Source organism: Amphiura filiformis, chromosome 12 (genome assembly GCF_039555335.1).
Source record: "Amphiura filiformis chromosome 12, Afil_fr2py, whole genome shotgun sequence".
NCBI classification, from domain to species: Eukaryota; Metazoa; Echinodermata; class Ophiuroidea; order Amphilepidida; family Amphiuridae; genus Amphiura; species Amphiura filiformis.
The window spans coordinates 42,711,535-42,736,577 of NC_092639.1; the positions used below are offsets into that span (position 1 = coordinate 42,711,535).

Here is a 25,043-nt window from a genome sequence, read left to right on the forward strand (position 1 = left end):
AGGAGACACTTTTGGGCAGGATCGTAAATGGAGAAATAGCCAAAAATCTGCCCTGGGTGATTTTTACACAATTTGGGTTTGTTGCGAATTTGTGATGTTTTTAATGTTTAAAATATTGTCTGATAGTTTCAGACCGGATTCACCGGAATATAACTGGCATCCTGTATTTTTTGAGACATTTTTCAAGGTAATTGCTGCTCTCAACATTGTCAATAACATTTTTAAAGGCCGATATCTCAATTTCCAATTTTATAATGCGGTAACTTAAGAACTCAATATCTTTGCCTAGGAATGTCCGATTTCATTGGGGAAAATGGCGTTGTGGAGCAAAATATCTCTATATTTAAGATATGTAAAAACCTCAAAATTGATAACCTGCCCAAAAGTGTCTCCTTTTGACATAACATGTCACATATATTTTGTCCATTATGCAATAGAGTATTTCCAATTAATATACATTCAAAGGATTGGTTACAGTACCCTTGCCTATAACTGAGCTATTTCATGACATAATGAAAGGGTGGTAGTTTTGCTTGTCACTAAGCACGTAATCATGGGAATACACATTTTAATAGTAGATGAATTGTGCCGCTTGGATGATGTTATGATGAGATTAGGCTTAATTCCTTATTGAAAAGCATTTCCCACATAACACACACCCCAGAACTTGACGGGTCACTTCTATCCATTGAATTTAGTATTAACAGTTTCCTTAATAATTTGAGTACATCAAGAAATTAAAAAATCGTAGCTGTACAGAAAGTAGGCACAAAAATAAATCACATTAATATGTAGGCAATTTTAACTGTATGTTTTGCTATAAATATGAAAGGAAATTGCTATTTCTAACTAAATACCAAGTTTGGAATCCATATACCTGAGAATATTATAATATAAGACCAAGTTATTTCCCGGAAAAAAGTCTTGTTTTTGCATGCCATATTGAGAACCCTAAAGGGCATGCTGCAATCACACCATTTTTAAGATGAAGGGGATATCCATCTTGCCCCTGTTATTTGCCTCCATTGATGATCAACTCGGCACCCTTCTCTCCAATCATAATACATGGTGCGTTTGTATTCCCTGAAGTCACATTGGGCATGATAGAAGCGTCTATAACACGAAGACCTTCAATTCCTCGTACCCTGTAGAAATGGAAAGATGGGAGGGTTAATATTAGTACACTTAATGCATATTTCAAACTGCACTTTTAAACTATAAGACATCGGACAAGTAGTAATGACTAATAAATGAGCAACAAGTAGTAAAGGCATATAATAAGGGTGTGAGCCTTGACTTTTGAAGAGGATTAAAAGTGAGTGACCGAATTGACAGCCTCACCCCCCACATCAAAATCCAGATTTTGAAATCAAATGATAGATCCTATTTTTCTCATTAAGATAGAAGTTAGGTGTTCCAAATCGGTATTATTTCCGACGATATCATCAAAAACTGTTGAATTAGTCTCGACTGTGATATACCACGTTCAAGACTAATTTTACAGTTTTTTGATATCTTCAGAAACTGAGAAGAATAGGATCTTTCATTTGATATCAATTTATTACATGATTATCATTTAAACAAAAAACACTGTAATGTCCGTATAATTCCATAAGGAATAAGTCACATTTACAAGGAACATTTACATTTACATGTTCTTTTTGCATTAATGCTATTGTATGACATTTTATGTTATACGTAAGTTTTAAAGAATTCCATTTTCCAAATATAATGTGTCACCTCCCTTGAATGTTGAAGTCAATGAACATGCTCAAGTGGAAACAGGTTTGTTTTGTTGACTTTGGTATCAAGCGGTATTGTATTAGCGGGACCGCAGTGATTTGCACTATGTGCATTTGGCCCAAGGGCCCTGGGCCCATTATTTACAACACTGTCCAAACTGGCACACCCCAATGAACTTGCCTGAGTTGAGGGTCAACTACAGCAGAAGGGTCATCCTTAGCACCCATTTTACAAGAAGACGTAGGATGGTATAGCGTCCAGGCATAATGACGTGCAAAGGCCTCTAGGTTTTCATCAGACCATTCATCATGTTTACTGCCAGGCATCTTCAGACAATTTAATTTACACCTGCAAGGAAAGTATGGTATTAAACTTCCAACATTTTGGTAAATTATTAGTAATTTCACACCTGAAGGCAGATGCAATCTTATTATAGTATGTTTATACAAGCAAGAATTGTAAAAGCTTCAGATGTTATGTCGGTAGTGTCGTTTTACTTGCTCGATGTGTTCTAATTTATAAATTAAACTATACACCCCCCTGCAAGCTCCTGCATGCCCACCCTAACCCTTGTGTTCATTTACAAACCATCAATTCCGCACCAAATGGACAACTGTTCGTCTAGAAAATGCTTAAACAGAAAGTTATGAAAACAATTTCATTTTGTGGAAGGCGGGTCGGAGGGTAGTATGACTTGGCGGTTTTTCACTCAATTATTGAGACATTTAAAGCTGAAGTGTAAACAGATTTATTGAACAAAAATGATTGATCTCCATTTCTTGAAAGTCGGACCCACTTGCGACTCAAAATGTATATTACATTTGTGTCACACTCCACACTAAGAAGTCTTGCAGAAATCCTTGGGGTCGCAACCAACTATCAGAACACCAGCCTGCCTATTTCATTGGGTTTTTTTTTCATCCGAATGACTTGTGAGTAAGCGTTACTGATGCCTGTATACTTACTCAAATGGTGCCATAGCTTTGGTTTCCAAAAGTTCTTTGGCAACACGAATTCCCTGAATTAAAAAAAAGTTTAAATCAAACGTTTCTTACATAACCTGCGACGAGCGGTGTTTTTTTTCTTTCTTTTGTTTTTTGTTTGTTTTGTTTGTTTGTTTTTTTATAAATAATTTAAATAAGTTATTTTTGTACAGCCAAGTTCATGAATTTTTAATAACAACAAAACCCACATAATATTCTCAGCCATGCAATTACTGGAGTAATCATTGGGATGTGTCAACACACAGTTGGAAAGTTGCGTTAAGGGCACACATCACCAAATCACTACATAGGTGGTTTAATGTGAATTGTGAATTTCGGCAAAACAATTATTTTTGGCTCCTCTGTGGAGTTTTTAACCAAACAGAGTAGCATTTTATTGCCCAAATAACAATTAACTCTTTTCCCGCGGGTGTCGACTGCAAACGACAAGTTTAAAAAATCAGCATGAAAAATGCATTAAAATGAGTACAAACAAACCTAGTTTTGGTTCAATAGTTCTTAAGATAGCTCTTGATATTTTGAGAAAATATTTCAAAACTTGAACTTTTTCCGTTGAAGCGCATTGCTAGCATGCAGAGCATTAAAGTCTATACGCGAATTCGATTCGCCAAAAGGTTGCATTTCACAATTCTTGCGAAAGTAGGACCTCGAATTTCGAGACAAAAATGGCCAGAAACGGTTTTGCAGTCTTAACAATAGGTCAAAAATGAACGCCTGCAGTATATAATCTCAACGATGAAGCAAAAGATATCCGTATATTAAAACATGTTCTATTTTCATCTATATATTTGTGTGCTTTTTATAATTCATTACCAAAAAGATAACTGAAATCAAGAACATTTTGACTTATTCAAATACTTTTAAGCATAACTTTACCTTAATCATAGCCTTCACATCATAAGGGTGATCAAAGTAATTCGGATCAATAAATGGTGGTGCCATGGGATCAGCACTGGATAATTTGATCTCACCAATACTCTTTGGGTGTAAGAAGGTAGGGAAGATGGTGATTCCTTCCTTTACCAGACGCTCCTCTTTTGGCATGTCTTGAGAAAGGATTGGGTAGAACCTGAAAATGAAGTTTTTGGAATATTTTATGATAATTATGCAAATTCGGAGTTGTAGCCTTGGTGACAAGTGTTTTGGGTAAATGCATATCTTCAATACGAAATGTTTTCAAATGATGGACGACTTTTCCTCCCAGCTACATACACTTTAAGTACGTATACGATTTATCAAGTTTATTTCGAGGACTGTTAAATGTCAAACATATCACATTTTAATAATTTACAAAAAATGATATCGCGAAATTCAAAAAATTATTTGATATCAGAAGGACATTCCTCGTATTCAGAATGCAATTTGATGTGTCTGATGTGCTCTCATGTCCCACAAAAATACTGTGCAATCGTTGTTGTCCTACCCCTGAAATGTAATGTGTAAACTCCAGTCAGAGAATAAGTGCAGTTTTAAAACTCGAACAATCGATGCAGTCATATCTCGTAGAACAGCAGCCCCGAGAGCAGCCATGTTTCGGAATAAACATTTTGAATTTTTGGTTGACAAACAAGTGAAGTTTTACTCATTACAATATTTCCTAGTACTTCCATTGTATGACTGATATGGTCATCTGATCCACTACACTGGATAAGCAATGGAAATAAGAAAACGGGGCATGCACCAAGACCCTAAACATTTTGAACAGAGAGGAGGGCACATACCACATAAGTCATGTTTACGATTCACTACTGAAGTATGCAAAGGAGACTAAGGAACACCGGAAGCCACTCAAACTTTGCCGTGAAAGTGGTTCAGATGACTATCAGTCATACCTAATAAAGTCCTCCAATGTTTGGGACGAAATATTGTAGTGAGTAAATTCACTTGGTTTGTCGAACAAAAATTCAAAATGTTTATATACCTGTATACTGAGCAAAGGATTTATTCAACAAACCAAGTTCCTATCTATCGTGATAAAGGTGCTTCACATATTTGCAAGGGGTGGGTTATAGGCTATATAGCATAATTCGTTCAATTGAAGGGGGAAACCCAGACCGATACAAAGCATGCAGCATACGTACTTTGGATCCTTTAGCGCGTGAATCTCATCTTCAGTGGGTCCAAATGGATAGAATCCCCCGAGGTAATGGAATTGCATATCAGGAGAATCCACTTCTGGCTGTAAAAGATAAGAACATGACAATGTTCAAAAGATGTATCCTTTCTGAGTAAACGTGCTTTTACTTCCATCTACCATTGACGGGCTCGAATATCAAAGTAATGTCCACCTGATTTCTGATGTTTTATTTAAAATGTTGTGATCCCCCAAAAAACAAAAAAAAACAACAACCAACAAACAAACAAACAAAAAACGTTTAATTTACTTCCTTTTCCTAGGAAACAAAAAGGTTGCCCTAAATATTTATCGGCCCCTGGACCATTTAAATTACAGTTTGTTAAAATTATTCTATATTCGTATCCTGTTCGTATCCTCGTATAAGATTTGGCTGATTTGCCATAAAAGCCGGGGCATAAGAGTGCTTCATTTTGCGATGTCATTGGGTAACACGTTTGGTTTGACCCTATAGCATTATCGGTATCCCGATATAAACTCCTCAACAAAAGTTTGGAAAGTTTTTTCAAGCATCTGTTATTATTTGTGACATATTCATATCGTGTTGCATATCACTGGATAGCTACAATACTCCCCTTTACAATGACACCCCATTTGAAACAATAACATTTTTCACGGCTGAGTACATGCCTTGTGAATGTAGTGGGGTCTCAAAATGAATTTGCCAAATTGATCATTATTCTGTGCAGCAAGCTGCAATCCCATAACTTCACAATCTGGGACCTAATGCAATCCTCCAAGATGACACCGCTCGCCCCACATAGCCACGGTAGTCAACGACTACCTACAGAATATGGGAGTATGGTCAAAATGGCCTGCCATCAGGCCAGACCCGGGGGCCAGACCTCAACCCGATTGAACACTTGTGGGACCAGCTTGATCGTGCTGTGCGTGCCAAAGACGCCCATAGGCAACCACATTGACCTGCGACGAATCCTTGTGGAAGAATGGAATTCCATCCCACAGTAACGTGTAACCAGGTCGGTAAGCAGCATGAGGAGAAGGTGCCTGACTATTGTGGCTGCCTGTGGTTTTTCCACCCGCTATTTGAGGTTAGTGGCTAGCTTTGTTTGAGCACAGAATAATGGTCAATTTGGCAAATTCATTTTGAGACCCCACTACATTCACAAGGCGTGTACTCAGCCGTGAAAAATGTTGTTGTTTCAAATGGGGTGTCATTGTAAAGGGGAGTATTGTAGCTATCCAGTGATATGCAACACGATATGAATATGTCACAAATAATTGGAGATACAGATACTTGAAAAAACTTTCCAAACTTTTGTTGAGGAGTTTAGATACCGATGGCTCTTTCTATCGTACCCTGGACATTTGCATAGTGATATTGTTTTTTATTCAAATAAAAAACGTATATAGGCTCGGCTTACGTAAAGAGTCGTCAATTATGATTGATAAAATGTATTACATCTCCATTAGATTAATAGAGACATCGGTATCTTACCGACCGGTAGCTGTAAAAGACAGAAAACAGAAATGACAGAAATGACAGAAAAGACAGAAAAGTTTGGAGTTATGAATTAGAGAGTAGTTATTGATAGTAATGAATGCAAATGAATGAGAATGAGTCGAAATTAATCCATACACTTTATGTGGTCCTCTGTATTATGTAACACTGTCACAAAAGTCTGGACTGTGCCTCAAAGCCAGAAAGCCTTGACTACCTGCAGGACCTGCTGATACACAGCAGGTTCGTTTTGCATACCTGCATATTTTTAGAGTTTCTTAGTGGCGAGTATAAGCTACTTAATTTGAAGTGCATGTGATTTTGGCGAGAACTTTGTGGTGGTGGAGTACATGGAGAGGGGTGGATGCTGATCCCCACAAATCATCACAATTAAATTTTATTAGCAAATTGTGATAAAGCAGGAGACACAATTGAAGACTTTGTATCCATTCCAAAAATAAGCAAGTTCGCAAGTTACCCACAATTAGATGAAAACAATTTAATAAAAAAGCCCAGGCCGTTTGAAAAGCTGCCCCTTTTCCCCTGACGCCCCCTCCCCCGTTTGCTTTGCCACTGTTGATCTGAGTACATGAAATGATGATAAGTAATCCTTGCACGGACATGGCAGGTAAGGAGGCAATCATGAAGCTGAAAATAAGGGTGGCACTGTTAATGTGCCTGTAGCTCAAAAATTTGTTTAATTAAAGAAACTAAATTTTATCACATTCACCAAGTTTGATGGCAATCCAACAATCTATACTCAGATGACCGTGACCATTATTGGCACCCGATGGTGGTCGCATCCACCAAGTTTGATGGCAATCCAACAATCTAAAGTCTGGGATTACCTTGACATGACCTTGGCAATTTTCGGCACCGATGGTAGTCTTATCCACCAAGTTTGATGGTAATCCAGCAAACATTCAATTAATGGGAACATTGCACCTTTATACATTAACTCCCAACATTTTAACTCGCACAGCTTCTTAACAACTCTCTAATTCATAACTCCAAACTTTTCCGTCTTTTCTGTCATTTCTGTCATTTCTGTTTTCTGTCTTTTACAGCTACCGCTTACCGACAGCTCTTTTGGACGAGACTTAGCCTAACGGGTGTATTGTATTTCTTATTCAAGATCAAGATAAAGAACATTCCGACACGGTACCTACCTCCTCCAATCCAGTTTTAAAGAAGGCAACTGCTTCCACTCCATTGGTATCTAAAGGACACTGAAATAAAGGGTCAAAGCCAAACATCATATAATAACAGTTTCATAGATTAAGTTTATTTTCCTAGCTATGTTCGGACCCATTTAACTAGGTGTATATATTGTTGCATGTTATAATGGTTAATATATAAATACACGGGATCGGTAATGGGCCCCGTCCGTCATCGTGCTTCCGGAATGCTGCAGTGCTGGAGTTATTAGGCCTAAACCGCCCTTTTGTATTTTATTATGTTGAATAATCGCTGCTCGCGCTTGGTGAATCGCGCCTGATGGGCACTTTAATAATTCGTTAGTGTGCGGTACGCATATTGGATGGGTAAAGAAACCACTCACATTTGACAGTGTGTTTACTTGTGATCCAGGTTTCACAGATACTTTCATCTGAATAGCTATATGGTCCTGCAAACAATTAAAAAATCACTTCGTGAATTGATTCATCAGGTTTTAAGATAATTTTTAAAAAAATGGGTTTTGTTACATGAATATTCCTAATTAATCCCTAATTTTATAACGGCACTTTCTATCGTTTTTTTATTTTTAAATAGGCATAGGCCTATACCGTTGAATTTCGTCTGCAAGCATATGCCGTATAAACGAGGGTTTTTTGACAAAAAAGGCGAGAGGCAGACACCCTCTACCAAAACATTATTTTGGGGTTGAACAACTATATTACTGATACTGGCGGCTGTACAAACACGTATTATTGTAAGACCAATCTATTGTGATGTTTTTTGTGGAGGGTAGGCCTATTTGGCTTTTGTCTCTTGTAGACGGAATTCTACGGTATGTCATTGGGATTCTTCTGCCTTGGATCGTTATGTTGCTTTGAAATCAGATGTTTGCATAGAGACAAAGTAGAAAAATATGTTGTGAAAAAAAAGTGTTGTGTAAAGGTTTACCTGTAGATTCTGTCCGACTGGTAGATCAGCCACACATTCAATACCAAACTCTTCCAGGTGACTCTTAGGTCCCACACCAGACAACAGTAGGAGCTGTACAGAATACGATGGAGAAGATAAAATCATTTATCGCAATCAAGCTTTTGCGCGTGGTCAAAAGAGTATTGCTGTAGGTTTTCTTGTTCTTGATATTATTATTGTTAATTAGTATTGTTGTTGATGTGAGTGTTGCTGTCTTTTCATGTGCTTTTCGGAAAATGTTTTGAGAAGACTATGTAATCATCCCTAGCCATCTCTGAAGCAATTGTGTAAAGGTTTTTGTAAAATATTCTTTTTAAAGTGGTAGATATTTTGATGGGAATTCTGGTTGAATCGAAAGCTCACGTACCTGAGGCGAATTGACGGCTCCACCAGACACAATGACCTCCTTGTTGACGGTGACACGTTTCTCACCATCGTCAGTACGAAAGCAAACTCCAACAGCTTTCTTGTCTTTGATATCAACCTGGTGCATGGAGGATAAGTAATTTGCTTTTGATAATACGCAAATTTAATGCAAAGATTTGATAATTTGTCTAATTTAATTCAATTCATTTCTATAAATTTATAGTACAATTATTATTATTCGCTTCACGAGAACTTAATGAAGGGGGAATTCGCATACACAGTCGACGCGTCCGATTCTAAATTTGAGCTGTGCTCCCTGTGCTGTCATTATTATCATCATCATCATCATCAGTCGGCTGCGGAGCTTTCTCCAACTATTGCGATCTTGGGTAAGCGAAACATATTTTGTTTGGCTGCAACATCCCGTCAGTATCTCCTAGGAGGTGCCGGGGGAGGTGCTGGACATACTGTAAGTACACTGTGCGCGGCCGCCCCGCGGTTTCCTCTTCCCATGTGGTGGAATATAAAGGGCATATTCTTTCACAGTCTCGTCGTCTTCAATACGCAGTATATGCCCGAGAAATTTGAGTTGATGAATATTGACTCTGGCAACCAGTGGAGTGGTGTTGGTCAGATTGTAGATGGTTTCATTTGGAATCCGATCCACACGCTTGATGTTTAACATGACTCTGTAGCAAGATATTGCAAAGGCATTGGTCTTGTTTTCCATGTCCTTGGTGATTACCCATGACTCACACCCGTATACAGAAAGACAGTAACACAAGTTGTCTCAAACAGCTTGATTTTTGTATCGATTAGCAGGGATGGGCTTCTCCAAAGGCGTTCCAGTTTCCAGAAAGCTGCCCAGGCTAGCGCTTTTCTTCTTTTTAGGTCTCCAGCCCATCTTGGAACCCAAGTACTAGAAGTATGTGACATGGTTGATGGTTATACCATAGACTTCAAGTGCTGGTTGGGCGTTACAGTTTGCAGTCATATATTCTGCCTTAGGTGCGCTGATGACAAGGCCTAGATCTGCTGCTGCAGTTGCAGTCCTAGTAAGCTGCGACTGGGCCCGGGCTGTGGAAGATTCCAACAGGGCAATATCATCAGCAAAATCCAGGTCATTCAGCATCCTAGCAGGATACCTGCTTGACCGACGTGGGTAGGTAACAATTCCAGTGTCAATTCCAGAAGTTGATTTCTTCAGAAGGATAATGAACAGGAATGGTGCTAACACATTACCCTGAAGAACTCCAGTTGTTACTTGAGTAGGCTCTGAGATACTTCCATCTACCATAACGACACTATTGGAGTCCTTGTAGAGCACCTGGATGGTATCTACCACAACCTTTGGTATTCCATAATGCAGCAGCGCTGAAAACATGACGGACCTGTTGATGGAGTCACAAAAGTGACTGTCAAAGGAAGTTGGTACTCCTTGAAGCCTTCCATGATCCTCCTCAAAATGCGTATATTTGTTGAGCACAGGTGCGACCTGAACTAAAGCCAGCCTGCTTGCTTCTCAGTAAAGGATCAATGTGAGGTCGGATCCTTTTCAAAAGGATCATCTTGTGGCAATGGACATAAGCGAAATACCACGGTAGTTTGTCATGCGAGAGAGGTCGCCTTTCTTTGGTAGAGGAATGATTACATTTGTGACCCATTGACGTGGCGGTGTCAGCGTTGAGATTACTTTCATACAGAATTCGAGAATCGTATCAATCATGCTATCCCCTCCTCCCTGAAGTGCTTCAACAGTTATAGCATAGTCCAATGCTGCTGCCTTGTTGGTCTTCATGGCTACTATTGCTTCGACTACTTCTTCACGAGTTGGGGGCTCAGTGATGATAGGAAGATCTTCAACAGCTGGTGCAGGAAGTTTTGAAGCTGCTGTGCCACTGTCGTTGTTGAGGAGTGAGCTGTCATGAGAACCCAATCTTTTAGCTTCTTTTGACAAAGTGTCACCCATATACCTATACCGTGTGTCATAAGTCTGTCCCTCCCCTTTTAAAAACATTTTAACGCGCTTTTAAATTAAACTTACATAATTAATTTGATATTCATTTGTCATGGTTATTGCTTTGGATTAATATACATATTACTTAGCAATTTATTTCAAGTTGTTGTCTTTTTATGATTGATAAAGTCGAAAGTCTGCAAACCTCGGTTATTGTTGTTTTTCCATTGAAAATCAAGGTCTGCAGACCTTTAAATCTGTCACAACATACAAAATTAGCTCTAAATATCTAGAACAACGGCCGACATATTTTTCGCTGCAATGAGCCTCAGGGTTCATTGCAGCCAGTAGCCCAAAGGCAAATAAACAGAGGGGGTACTTCCATATTGATGCTATGCTCCAGGGGAAGTCGGAATATAGGCGGAACGGACTTTCGACACACGGTATAGGGTCAGTCCATATGAAATCAAGGAGGCCCCCCACCTGACCCCCTCAGATTTGCTTTATATTTTAGTCATATGTTGTACCTGTTAAAATATTAAAAACCTGCAAATCTGAGGTCTGTAGCTCTTACGGATTTTCTGTGGCAGCCATTTAAAGTTGGAGTAGGGTGGCCTAAAATTGGACTCAAAAGTAGCCCTTTAAATAAATTTCATCTTTGGGAGTCTGTGACTTCTTTACAAAAAGAGAGAGAGGTCTGAAACCTTGTATACACATTAACTGCATGCCCAATTTGTCAAAAAGTAAAAAATAAAAAAAAATCTGTAATTGCGCGTTGTGTCACGGGGTCATTATATATGCCAGAAAAAATGTAATGTTTTGTAAACTGGCAAGTTTAGCCCCCCTAAATTCACATTTTTTGTCAAATTAATTATTTTTTGTTGTCACTGATGCTAAATATAGGATAAATACAATGCATATCCAAAAATTGAGCTCACAATTCATTTACATTTCGAACAGCGCCCTCACGAAGATGAAATTTATTGCAAATTCAACATTTTTAGGGCCCAAAGTCGATGTGGTCCACCTTCAAAATTTATAAAACATCACTTTTATATGACTACTAGTCTTAAATTATAACTTAGGTAAGTCCCAGTAATTGTCTAGGTTGACTTCACATAAAACGACAAGCCCAAAGTTGACCATTTTCTTATGATTGCATGTACTGCAAATGTGCCGAATTTGGAAGGCTTAAAAGTCAAATTGGCCCCAATATTGAAAATAAAATGGAAATTAAAGTAAGGGCCAATAACTACGCATCTAGTCATTTATTTTCAATATTGTGGCCATTTTGACTTTTAAACCACATTCGACTTAGGGCCCCTGAAAATGTTGAATTTGCAATAAATTTCATCTTCGTGAGGGAGCTGTTCGAAATGTAAATGAATTGTGAGCTCAATTTTTTGGATATGCATTGTATATATATAATTTGTATTTATCCTATATTTAGCATCAGTGACAACAAAAAATAACTAATCTGACAAAAAATGTGAATTTAGGGGGGCTAAACTTGCCAGTTTATAAAACATTACATTTTTTTCTTGCATATTTAATGACCCTGTGACGCAAAGCGCAATAATTTTTTTTAATTTTTTTTTTTCCTTTTTGAAAAATTGGGCATGCAATTAGTGTGTATATAAGGTTTAAGACCTCTCTCTCTTTTTATTTGGAAGGTACAGGCTCCCAAAGATGAAATTTATTCAAAGGGCAACTTTTGGGTCCAAAGCTAGATTCCCCTACTCCAACTTTAAATGGCTGCCACAGAAAATCTGTATATTGAAAATAAAATGGAAATAATAGTAAATAGGGCCAATAACTACGCATCTAATCATTTTTTTTCCAATATTGTGGCCAATTTGACTTCTAAGCCTTCCAAATTCGGCACATTTGCAGTACATGCAATCATAAGAAAATGGTCAACTTTGGGCTTGTCGTTTTATATGAAGTCAACCTAGACAATTACTGGGACTTACCTAGGTTGTAATATAAGACTAGTAGTCATATAAAAGTGATGTTTTATAAATTTTGAAGGTGGACCACATCGACTTTGGGCCCCCTGAAAATGTTGAATTTGCAATAAATTTCATCTTTGTGAGGGCGCTGTTCGAAATGTAAATGAATTGTGAGCTCAATTTTTTGGATATGCATTGTATTTCTCCTATATTTAGCATCAGTGACAACAAACAATAACTAATCTGACAAAAAATGTGAATTTAGGGGACCTGAACTTGTCAGTTTATAAAACATTACATTTTTTCTTGCATATTTAATGACCCCGTGACACAAAGCGCAAATATTTTTTTTAAATATTTTTTTTACTTTTTGACAAATTGGGCATGCAGTTAGTGTGTATACAAGGTTTCAGACCTCTCCCTCTCTTTGTAAAGAAGGCACAGACTCCCAAAGATGAAATTTATTTAAAGGGCAACTTTTGAGTCCAAATTTAGACCCCCTACTCCAACTTTAAATGGCTGCCACAGAAAATCCGTAAGAGCTACAGACCTCAAATTTGCAGTTTTTTAATATTTTTACAGGTACAACATATGACTAAAATATCAAGCAAATCTGAGGGGGTCAGGTGGGGGGCCTCCTTGATTTCATATGGACTGACCCTATACGGTATATGCCCATAATATGGTTTGTTATTTGGAGACACTGAAGAGTTCATTCCGCCATTTTTGGGTGTCATCCGCACCAAACTGGTGTTGTAACTGCCCAATTGGCTGTAAAAGCGCTGCTTCAAAAAATCAATCTTATATTGTATTGCATTGTAAATTTTCAGCATCCTTTTGTCACACGGGTGATGGAATAAAGTTTGAAATTCCCGCAAAACCTGCACTATTTCACATTTCAGGTGGGATGGCTGCCATTGAGGTGTAGCTAGGAATGCGTGGAATCTTATTAGTCTATACATGATCGGAACCGGCTGCGAAGTCTTTGTTATCCCCTGCATCTGCCATGCAGGTTGACATGAAAAATATTGTTAACTGGTATTTTGTTTCTTCAATCCAGATTGAACCTAGGACATCTTAGAAGATAAATTAAAAGTTTTATATTATCGTAGTAATCATGGTAAGGTAAACTGAAAGTGAAATTAATTGACAATTCTCTGACGTTCGATCAATATAATACCTTAGTGACGTGAGCATTACATAAGACAGTGAAATTGCTTCGTTTCATTGCAGGATGGACGTATGCCCTGGCTGTGCTGGCTCGCTTTCCATCGGCGTCAATAGATGCTGGGAAATCCCCGAAACCAATCTGATAAGAGCAAATTAAACAACATATTAATCACTTCGAGCTTTCATGTAGATAATAATTTATACAAAATCAAATATCAAGTATATTAGTGGGTAACCGCTGATGAGATACGGCACGAATTTACTAAGAAATTGAAAATGTGCAAACATTTTAGTGAAGCCTTTTCCCCCCAAGATGGAAATAATTATTTCCTTTCACTCTTAATCAAAGGTAATCGTCTCTAATGGTGTTACCATAGACGACTCCAGAATTCCATACTGATTTGATTAAGCAATTGACAATATTATTCTAGAATCAATATACACCACTAGGCCACTACCCCAGCAAACACAAAAACGTTTTAAAAACGTTTTAAATAAGTTATATTTTGGCTTTTGGTTTAGGTAAAACGTTTTAATAACATTAAAATGTCGGGTTATATAAAGGTCATGATAACGTTTTAAAACGTTTTGTATGAAAACTACACTACAACAATATTTTTAAATGTTTTCAAAAAATGTTATTGTAAACTATTTTTGCAAACATTTTTGCCAAATATTGTGTCAATACATAAATAACACCATGTTAAAATATTTGAACCGAGCAAACATAGAAATGTTCTTAAAATGTTTTTTTCAAAACCTTTTAATAACATTTAAATGTCGATAAATAGATGCATTTGTAGGATTGTAGATAAATAATTCAAACTTTTTAGCTTGACAAATCCATTAAATGAGTACACACGGCTTTAGCTTTCACCATCAGGGCTGATGGCTTGATCACAAGTGAATAGGTCCACTGCTTTTCCCGCGAAACGGCTTGTTGACATTTCCCGGAAGTGAAGATGTTTTTGTTTTGAGCAGTGGATCGTACACGTGATCGAGAGATACGAGACCTTCGTCGCGGTTGATTGTTTTGGCCCCCATTTTTCTCTCAAAGATAGGACAAAATTGAGCGCTGACGACATCATCCAGCTTCTTCGGTTTGTCCTCACCACGACATACTTCAGTTTTAGGGGACAGATCTACAGGCAGTTTTTTTGGGCTGCAATGGGCAGCCCGAGTCGGTGCGATCGTCGCTAATTTATTTATGGAGTGGCTAGAGAAGGAAACGGTAGCTACAGCACCCCTTGATTGCAAACCGAAGATGTGGAGAAGATACGTCGATGATGTTCTAGAGATAATACAGAGAGACAGCACTCAAAAACTCACAGACCATTTGAATTCAGTTGACACGACTGGAAACATCAAATTTACCTTTGAGGAAGAAGATCAGGGCAAGATCCCGTTCCTGGACACGCTAATCGTGCGCAAAGAAGATGGCTCCGTAAAACTGCTGGTATACCGCAAAAAAACACACACGGACCAGTATTTGAATTTTCAGTCACAGCACCCCTTGCACCAAGAGGAAGAGAATAAGATCAGGACAGCGTTAAGTGAATGTGGTTACCCCAAATGGTCGCTGGACAGAGTGAAGCAGCAAATGAATGACAAACAGCCGAAAGTTAAACAGAAAAAGAATGATGCCACACCATCTAAAGGCATGGTAGTCATACCCTACGTAGAAGGCTTGGCGGAGAAACTACAAATAATCTTCAGGAAACATAATATTTCCACAGCCATGAGACCCACCAACACTCTGAAAAGTCTGCTGGTCCACCCAAAGGACAAAAAGGACATTGAGCAGACTAGTGATGTGGTATATAACATTCCGTGCAAAGGGTGCGACAAGTCTTATGTAGGGGAGACTGGGCGACAATTTGGTACAAGGTTAAAAGAACATAAAAAGGACTCTGAAACTATTGCAGAAAGAAAGTTCACGAGAGCAAACAGAAAAGAATCCACCACAGAACAGCACAAATCAGCCATTACAGACCACATAGCACAAGAAAATCATATCATAGAATGGGAGGGGCGTCTATACTCGACAAGGACTCAAATGCCTTCAGCAAGAGAATTAGGGAAGCAATCTACATTCGCAAAAAGGGGGCCAAAGCAATCAACCGCGACGAAGGTCTCGTATCTCTCGATCACGTGTACGATCCACTGCTCAAATCAAAAACATCTTCACTTCCGGGAAATGTCAACAAGCCGTTGCGCGGGAAAAGCAGTGGACCTATTCACTTGTGATCAAGCCATCAGCCCTGATGGCGAAAGCTAAAGCCGTGAGTACTCATTTAATGGCTTTGTCAAGCTAAAAAGTTTGAATTATTTAAATGTCGGGTTATATGAAGGTCATGAAAACGTTTTTAAAACGTTATTGAAAATATATTTTTCAACCCCAAAATAACATTCTGTTTAGAATGTTTTGTATCAAGTTTTCAAGAATGTTTTTGGAATGTTATTAAAACGTTTTTATACCCTTTATATAACCCGACATTTAAACGTTTTCTGTAAAACATTTTTGTTTGCTGAGCAGTAGTTTATCAAAAAATGTATTTTAAGGTTATGAAAACGTTTTATACTCAGTCTTAATATATACCCTTTATATAACCCGACATTTAAACGTTTTCTGACAACCTTTTATAACCTTTTGCGAATGATGTCGAAAACGTTTTGTGTTTGCTGGGACCTTTGTCACGGGTTGAAAATAAAAATGAAATGTGGATATTGGGATAAACATTTTACGGTTAAGCATTGTACTCTTCTCAATACTTTCTACGAACAAAGTGTGCGTCTCTGTACACTTACATAGTGGCAATGGGAAGTATATAGGAATTCCATTAGTGTAGGTTTCAATCAATGAAGGAAAATAAGAGGTGTGTTAAACATGTGAAGCCTATATAGCGCTTTTTTTTTTTTTTTTTTTTTTTGGTGAAGGGGGGAGGAAAGAATGAAGGAAGACAGAAGATGAAGAGAAAGTTTGTTTTCTGCGGTCCGCCTTGTGCTGTATAATCTTTTTAAAGGTAACACACTTTAATTCATCGGAAGATAATCATAAAGGGGGCAGGATCGAGTCCAAAGTAGTGGTCACAATCGGCGCTGTTTAATTTACAATAATAATTATTGTCGCATACTGACCAAATAGATTAATAGTCAATTTATCTCAGTGACCTGACATGTTCGGGTTTTTTTTTATCATTTATCAGTCTGTTAAGATAAAGATACGACCCTAAGTATACAATGATACTAAAAATGCTAAAAATAAGTGACTAAATGTCTTGATTGTTTAGGTGATTTGCAGATAAAATGTATTTATTTGGACGGCAAAACGAGTGAAGGACATTTTTATCCAGGACAGAACAATTTTATAATCAGTGGCCTATCTATAAAGTCAAGGGCGATGCTATAATGACGAATAATCAAGGGCTTCAGTTCAGAAGTATTATAGACCGGTACATGAACAATCTTCATAGTGTAGACTTTCCGTATCCCAGTCCTCCCTGCCAAACTAATCAACGTTTTTAAACCGATTAATTCACAACCATCCTAATGAGTACACTAGTGCAGTGGCGGCGCCACGGGGGGTGGGGATTCCTCCAGTCAGAACTCTTCCCCCCCCCCTGTTTCCCCCAGTAAAACCCCAACATTAATAAAAGTTCCTCTTTTTGCGGCAATTTTGACCCCCGAAAAAATTCCTGGTGCCGCCACTGCACTAGGCACTGGGGGAAACTCTTGCTAAAAATATCCAAGTTAACTTTGCATTACTTACGATATCTCCGCTCATAACGTCAACATTTTTGTATCCAAGTTCAAGGCCTGTAACCAACGGAAAGTGTATTGGATATAACAATACAAAATAGGTTACATATTTTTAGGTTCATTTCATAACAAACTTTTTCACTCATTTCAATAATTTTGAAACGTTTGCACAATAGTTTTTAGGACCTGAGATTGCATTCTGAATATTACAAGGAATATCATTTTGATATCAAATAATTTTGAGTTTATGAAATTCGCGATATATACGGCAAATTATTAAAAATTGATATTTTTTTGATATTTAAGCGTCCTCAAAGTAACATTTATCAATCTAATGATATGTATTAAAGTGTGTATAGCTGGGAGGAAAAGGTGTCCATCATTGAAAATGTTGACCTTTCGTATTAAAGATATAGATATTTCCCCCCAAAACCCTAACATTTTTAAGAGGAGGGCACTTTTAGTTTGAGCCTATTATCTCAGTTCTGTCAACGGATCACTTGCGCCATTAGGCGAATCTTTACGGTATATCATACCTGCTTCTATAAAGGCTGAGGACACTGTAGTAGGGCGATGTGGTTTAGACACCGTCACAGGCCCACCAACGTTATGGAATTCAGAACCGGCAAAACTGGGACTGTCAAAAAAAAAAAAAAAAAAAACATGGTCAAAAGAGCATTTTCTAAAGTGGAATATGCATATCCATAAACGGGGATAAGGATTAAAAAGAAGATTTGGAACTTTGTAGAGGGCAATACATATTTTTACCTTTTTTTAGTCCGGCGTTTTGCACGCGTCTTGTCGTTGCTACAAACTTTCTGAACCAAATTGCCAAATTTGTCTCGCAAAAATAGCTGAATAGCCACAAAAAAAGCTAATAAGGGGTGTGTGTGGGTGTGTGTGGAAAAGTTCAGATGGAAACAGAAAATTGCAGAATTATCGCAAAGGAAAATCACATGCAAACTCGTCGTTTTATAGCGGAAAATTTGTGTGGAAAAATATGATCATCTATTCAAATTGGACAAGTATGACTCTTCCGAGGTAGATTTAAAGAATCTTTTCAAAATGACGAGGCAACCTTTTCAAATATTTGAATCAAAATAAATCGCATAACATGGAAAACAAAAAGTGATCCCGGCCGGGAATCGAACCCGGGACTTCAAGTTTATGAGACCTGTGCCTTAACCGGTCACTTAAACTTATTGGCGAACCTGGTGAAAAATTATGTTTATTTTACATATCATGCCAATGTTTTCCATGATATATTTCCTACACAAGGAGAATGGTAATTTATTTCTTGCATTTACCATGTTTACGGCCCTAGCTACTTTGGGCTATTTGCACGGAGGAGATAAGTTTAAGTGAGCGAGGTCGTGGGCTCGATTCCCTTGCAGATCACTTTTTCTACTACTTGTCTAAATAATGTTTATTTTACGAATCGGAATTCCTCATTAAAATGACAAGAAACAAATTAAAAAAGATAAGATTGTCTTGTCATTTAAAAAATTAATCTGACAACAAATTAAATTTGAATAACTTGTCTTGTCAGAGGGGGAAATAACAGATTCATCTCAAAATGAATTGGGTAATTTTGTCAAATAATGAGTTTGAGATCTTGTCAATTTGAATAGGAATTTGTTAAAATAAAACAGAAACAATAAGATTGCCGGTTCAAAGTAATAATATACCTAATCAAAATGAAGGGAAGAACGAATAGTTACGGGATTAAAAATAAATGTGTAATATTTCTATTAAAAAAATGAATAGTACGAAATTAGAGTGAGCTGTGATATATATAATATGTACTTGCATTTAAAGCTCATTAAACAAATTTCACAGTTGTATGAATAAAATATGAAAAATAATAATTTTGACATTCGTACAAAGTGACCTACATTTATTATGAAAAAATGTGTGGTATAATTGTAAAGGTTTTTGCTGATTGGGATGCATGAGTGCTTATTTTACTCTACATGCATTTTGCATTGTATATTGAGTCTTGTCCGTTTTGAGTTTTTTGGTCTGCTGCATATTATCATTTTAGGTTTTTATCCAAAGTTATACAAACAATGATATATAATATGCAAAGCAACAAAATACAAACCTTAGGACTAGCGTATGGGGGGCAGCTGTGAGAAGTGTCCTTCCTGTGGGATGCTGGCCGCCCTGAGATTTAAGATTTTTTAGGGTTTTTTGTACTTTTTAGCCCATCTTTGACCTTTTTGTCAAAGTTCTCCCCCTTGAAAGTTGCCTTCCCCCCTTTTTTTTTTTTTTTGCCCACCCACTGAAAAAGTGCTGGCTATACCACTGCGTCACACTGACTGTCTACTCGAGATCGGACAGTTCAGTTGGTATAAATCCAGGACGGGGGCTTTACAAAAGTAGATAGGGGCATATTGATGTGCACCGTGATCCTCGTACAAAATATAATGTCAGGTTTTCGGGAAATTCATTTCCTTACCATATCCCATTTTCTGCTTTGAGAAAAAACGGCAAAACATCTTTCCAGCTCCAGCCGTCGCAACCTAACCTGGCCCACGAATCATAGTCAGCGGCTGAACATCGCGTGAACACCATGTAATTATGACTACTACATCCACCGAGAACCTATTATAGGGAACGTAATTAAATTATGTGCAAGTTCAAAATGTCTTGGTTGTCTTGGTTATCATACAGAGCCAGACTTTACTTAATTGCTTAAAGGGACATTTCTTGATTTTAGCATCCCTTTTTGAGAGTAAAATTCAGTAGACAAAAATGTTCATTTTCAAAATTGCTGTTGATTCGGGCATTTTACGCATTACTAATTGCATGTATTATTATTGGTTACATAATTAATTTCAGTCATGGTACTAAAATCTGAAGTATATAATTAGAATTACTTGCCGTATGAGTTTTAATTTAATTAATTAATTTATTATTTACATACTTTGTTGAGCTTAATACTTGATAACAATTACATATTGTAATTCAATTGCATTGAATATTACAAGTTGAATAACCAAAAGGCAATAAATGCATTGAATAATTAGCCTAACATCTTATTGTGGGACAGACTTTTATGACGGGATTTCATAACAATTAGTAAGTTTTAGCGGTTTCGCCGTCTAAGTTTGGAACTGCCAAGCTTTCTTCAGGAGTAGCTCTGACTTCTTCAGGACAAAGTACCTACTTCTGCCAATTGCCTACTGATGGCTCTGAAAAGAGCCGTTCACTGAAGTGAAGACTTGCCCAGACTGTTCCAAAACTGTCCGACTGCAATAATTACATCTTAGTTGATACAATAAAGTTACCTGAATAGAGTAAAGGCATCCCATATCTAAACCAGTTTATAGAAAAACTGCGACTCATTTTTGCCACACATTCCAGTACCCACCTTTCCGCTAACTACCACCAGACTTATTTTACAAGGTAGACCGTATCCCATCAACATACTTTTAGTAATTATCTGAAATTTGTACATTATGACTTTTGCAGCAATGGGTCACATTAATATTGCTAACTAATCCTATTGTTTTATTTCACACAATGCGCTGTTACTCGATGATTGCAGCTTACCTTGCCACGAGTCCATGTGACATCTTCGTATGCGAGATAGGACTTCTCTTGTATCTTGCACTGAAATACAAAAATAGACGATAATGAGTGTCCGAAATAAAATTATATGTATATAGTAATACTCAAAACTGCAATAATGAAATATATAATAAATGAAATATTTTGATACAGAGCTGGACTGAAATGCGTAGCGTATGATTCTATCACTATAGTTTGATCAGCTCGTAATCGGCGGAAATTGTTAGGCTCTTACCACTACGCCCAAAAGTAGACCGACAATACAGTAAGCCAAAGAATTAAGGTACCAGTTGTGTTCACCCCTGTATATCCTAAATAAAGACAGCTATGTCAAAATTTTATAAAAAAAATACCTGTACTCTTTAGCTCTGATTTAAGACCTTATTTGTTGAAATTGGTTGAAAATTAAAGAAACTGTGATCTTCTACCTAAAACAGAAACGAAATCAAAAGTTGCACTCTTGTGTTCTAATCAATGAAAACACGACGCTAATTTTAACGTGCTAATCAATGGGAGCACGGCGCTAGCTCTCTTGTTCACGAATGCTTTGTGTACAAATCAATAGCGCATGCCGCAATGGAGCAAACTGCAACTTTTAAATTAGCATCTTCCTTGGGTTTTTGGATCGTCGTGTCTTTATTTCTTGAACAATTTCAACAAATGAGGTCTTAACTTCGAGCTAAAAGATGCAGCTATTGGCTGCTGGTTCCAAATATGACACTGTCTTTATTTATGATATACAGGGGATTAACATAACTGGTACCTTCAATTTTGGCTTACTGTTTAGTTGACCTGTTTGGTATATATTGTGCTTGTGAAAGAAATTAGACAAAGTTTAAGACTTGAATTGATAATTTCCCAGCAAACACGAAACGTTTTCGACATCATTCGCAAAAGGTTATAAAAGGTTATCAGAAAACGTTTAAATGTCGGGTTATATAAAGGGTATATTAATGGTATAAAACGTTTTCATAACATTAGGGGTACTACACCCCTGTGGTAAATTTGTGACTATTTTTGCATTTTTCTCAAAAATTAATAACACATTGGTAACAAAAGTTATGTATATTATTGGGACAAGGAATCCAATTACTACACTGAAATTTCAGTTAATCAATACAAGCGGTTCAGTATATATGAGCGGAAATGAGGTACATCTAGCGGTACCTCATTTTCTATCACAAGTATCGAACCGCTTGTCTTGGGTCACTGAAATTCCAGTGTAGTAATTGAATTCCTTGCCCCTATAATATACATAACTTTTGTTACCAGGGTGTTATTAGTTTTTGAGAAAAATGCAAAGATATTCACACATTTATTGAGGGGTGTAGTACCCCCTTAACTAACATTTGTTGGTAATTTACTGCGCAGCAAACACAAATGTTTTACAGAAAACATTTAAATGTCGGGTTATATAAAGGGTATAAAAACGTTTTAATAACATTCCAATAACATTTTTGAAAACGTGGTACAAATCATTCTAAACAGAATGTTATTTTGGGGTTGAAAAATATTTTGCAAAAAATGTTTGCCCAAAATATTTACAATAACGTTTTTAAAATGTTCTCACGACCTTTATATAACCCGACATTTAAATGTTATTAAAACGTTTTGTAAAAAACATTTTAAGAACATTTCTGTGTTTGCTGGGTGCAAATATTTTAACATAATGTTATTTAAGTGTTGACAAAATATTTTGCCAAAAATGTTTGCAAAAATAGTTTACAATGATATTTCGAAAACATTTTAAAAATATTGTTATAGTGTGTTTTTATACAAAACGTTTTAAAACGATTTCATGACCTTTATATAACCCGACATTTTAATGTTATTAAAACGTTTTTACCTAAACCAAAACCCAAAATATAACTTATTTAAAACGTTTTAAAAACGTTTTTGTGTTTGCTGGGTTGTGATGCTTTTGGCAAGTCACAAGAAAATTCTCGAAATAAAATATATTGATATTAATGATAAGGTCCGCCGATTTATGAGCTAATCAAACTATAACAGATACTTTTGACAAGATCGGTTTCAAATATATTGTGCCAAAACAAATCGGTATGGACAGACAGAACAGGACCGCCAAAAAAATCGACCCATACTATAAAATTGTACAAATATGACCCATTCTTGTAGTAACCTCCAAAAATATGTCTAATTCATACACATCCATGGACAAAAGTTTGAAATGTTTTCACCTTTTTCCATGTCCTTGCTTAAAACATGTTTTACTCAATAGTGACTCCCCAGAATATAAGTCAAATCAATTTGGAGACGGTAGGGACATTCGTATGCTATTGTATGTGATGATGAGTTCTACAAATTAATAAAGTACCCCGATGTTTTTAGACTAAAAAAATTAATAGCTACAAATCGGCTTTTTTTCTTTCTCATAAAAAAGCCCAATTTTTACAAAAATGTCATTATACCTCGTTTTTTAAATTTGGTCATCCTTGATGTAATTATTTATTGTGTCTGATTAAAACGTCTTTTTATCACGAGATGTTATCAACAGGGAACCCTCTTAGTCCATATCAATGCAGGACCCTGGCCCCTAGGACCTTAAATTCTCGTTCCAAAATTGTCAATTGTGTACCAAATGTTTAATTCAATATCAGGCTTATATTCCGTCAATAATATGTCTGCATTTATAAAAGATGAACATCAATTAATGATAGATTCACACCAAACACAAAACATTTTCGACATTATTCGCAAATGGCTAGAAAAGGTTGCCAGAAAACGTTTAAATGGCGGATTTAGGATATATAAAGGACATAAAACATTTTCATAACATTCAAAAACATTTTAGATAACTTACTGTAAGTATTCTAACATAATGTTTAAGGTATTGAAAATATTTGGTAAAAATGTTTGCAAAGAATATTTTGAAAACATTTTTTGTAATGTTGTAGTGTATTTTCAAACAAAACGTTTTAATTAAGTTTCATTACCTTTATGGGTTATAGCCCGACATTTAATGTTACTAAGACGTTTTTAAGAACGAAACCCAAAATATAACCGGTTAAAAACGTGTTCGGTGTTTGTTGGGTTAGAATCTTTTAGAGGTTTTTTGTTCACATTCTGGAAAAATGAGTGACTGGTTGTAAAAAACAAAATCCCTTATCATGCTTATAGCATGGGAATACAATAACTTACCTTATAATCCCAATCCACCTTAGTCCTCTGTAATGAAGCCACTAATGCCGGGGTATGTGTGTCGATCCAATCAAGATCTGACGGTCCTGCTTCAAGAAGTAACACGCTACGACTAGGATCCTCAGATAATCGGGAAGCTACGACGCAACCTGCGCTACCACCACCGCAAACAACATAATCGTAAGAATCTTGCAAATTGGCCATAATTCGGAGTGAAGAAATCAAATGGTCAAGTGACGAAACAGGCGAAACTTGCTTTCTGTTTTGACGCACTGCCGGCTGTTAACGGTTTAGCGCAGCTTAGGGCAACTAGTTCGCGCTCCGTCGGACTTTGTGTACGTGAATGGCACAAAACAAATATAATCAGCCCAGGTACGTGTCCAAATCAATTGAAGAGAATTCATGTCTGATCTTTAACCCCAAAGTCAATGTTAATGCTTTCAAACCATGCAAAATTGTTATAGTAGAGAGGCTGCATAAAGGTGAACTTTTCCTGAACATTATTATCATTTATATTTAATGTACTTCAATGATTCTCCACAGCAAATATGAAGCTTATACTTTTAAGTACAGCTTTGAAAGCAATTATAGCTTCAAAAGTAATTAAAATTAG

General features: G+C 36.8%; 1 protein-coding gene across 1 annotated transcript; it reads right to left on the bottom strand.

Annotated features, from left to right (window-relative positions):
• Window positions 1-2,667: 2,667 nt before the first annotated feature.
• On the bottom strand, window positions 2,668-24,741 carry LOC140166822 (alcohol dehydrogenase [acceptor]-like). Its single transcript, XM_072190311.1, has 13 exons — window positions 24,431-24,741; window positions 21,254-21,313; window positions 20,157-20,302; window positions 18,232-18,332; window positions 17,706-17,752; window positions 13,947-14,075; window positions 8,859-8,975; window positions 8,471-8,563; window positions 7,905-7,970; window positions 7,513-7,572; window positions 4,829-4,926; window positions 3,624-3,816; window positions 2,668-2,761 (listed from the first exon to the last, which is right to left on the bottom strand). The coding sequence occupies exons 1-13, from the start codon at window positions 24,632-24,634 to the stop codon at window positions 2,705-2,707; spliced, it is 1,371 nt and encodes a 456-aa protein (XP_072046412.1). The 5' UTR covers window positions 24,635-24,741; the 3' UTR covers window positions 2,668-2,704.
• Between the last annotated feature and the right edge of the window lie 302 nt (window positions 24,742-25,043).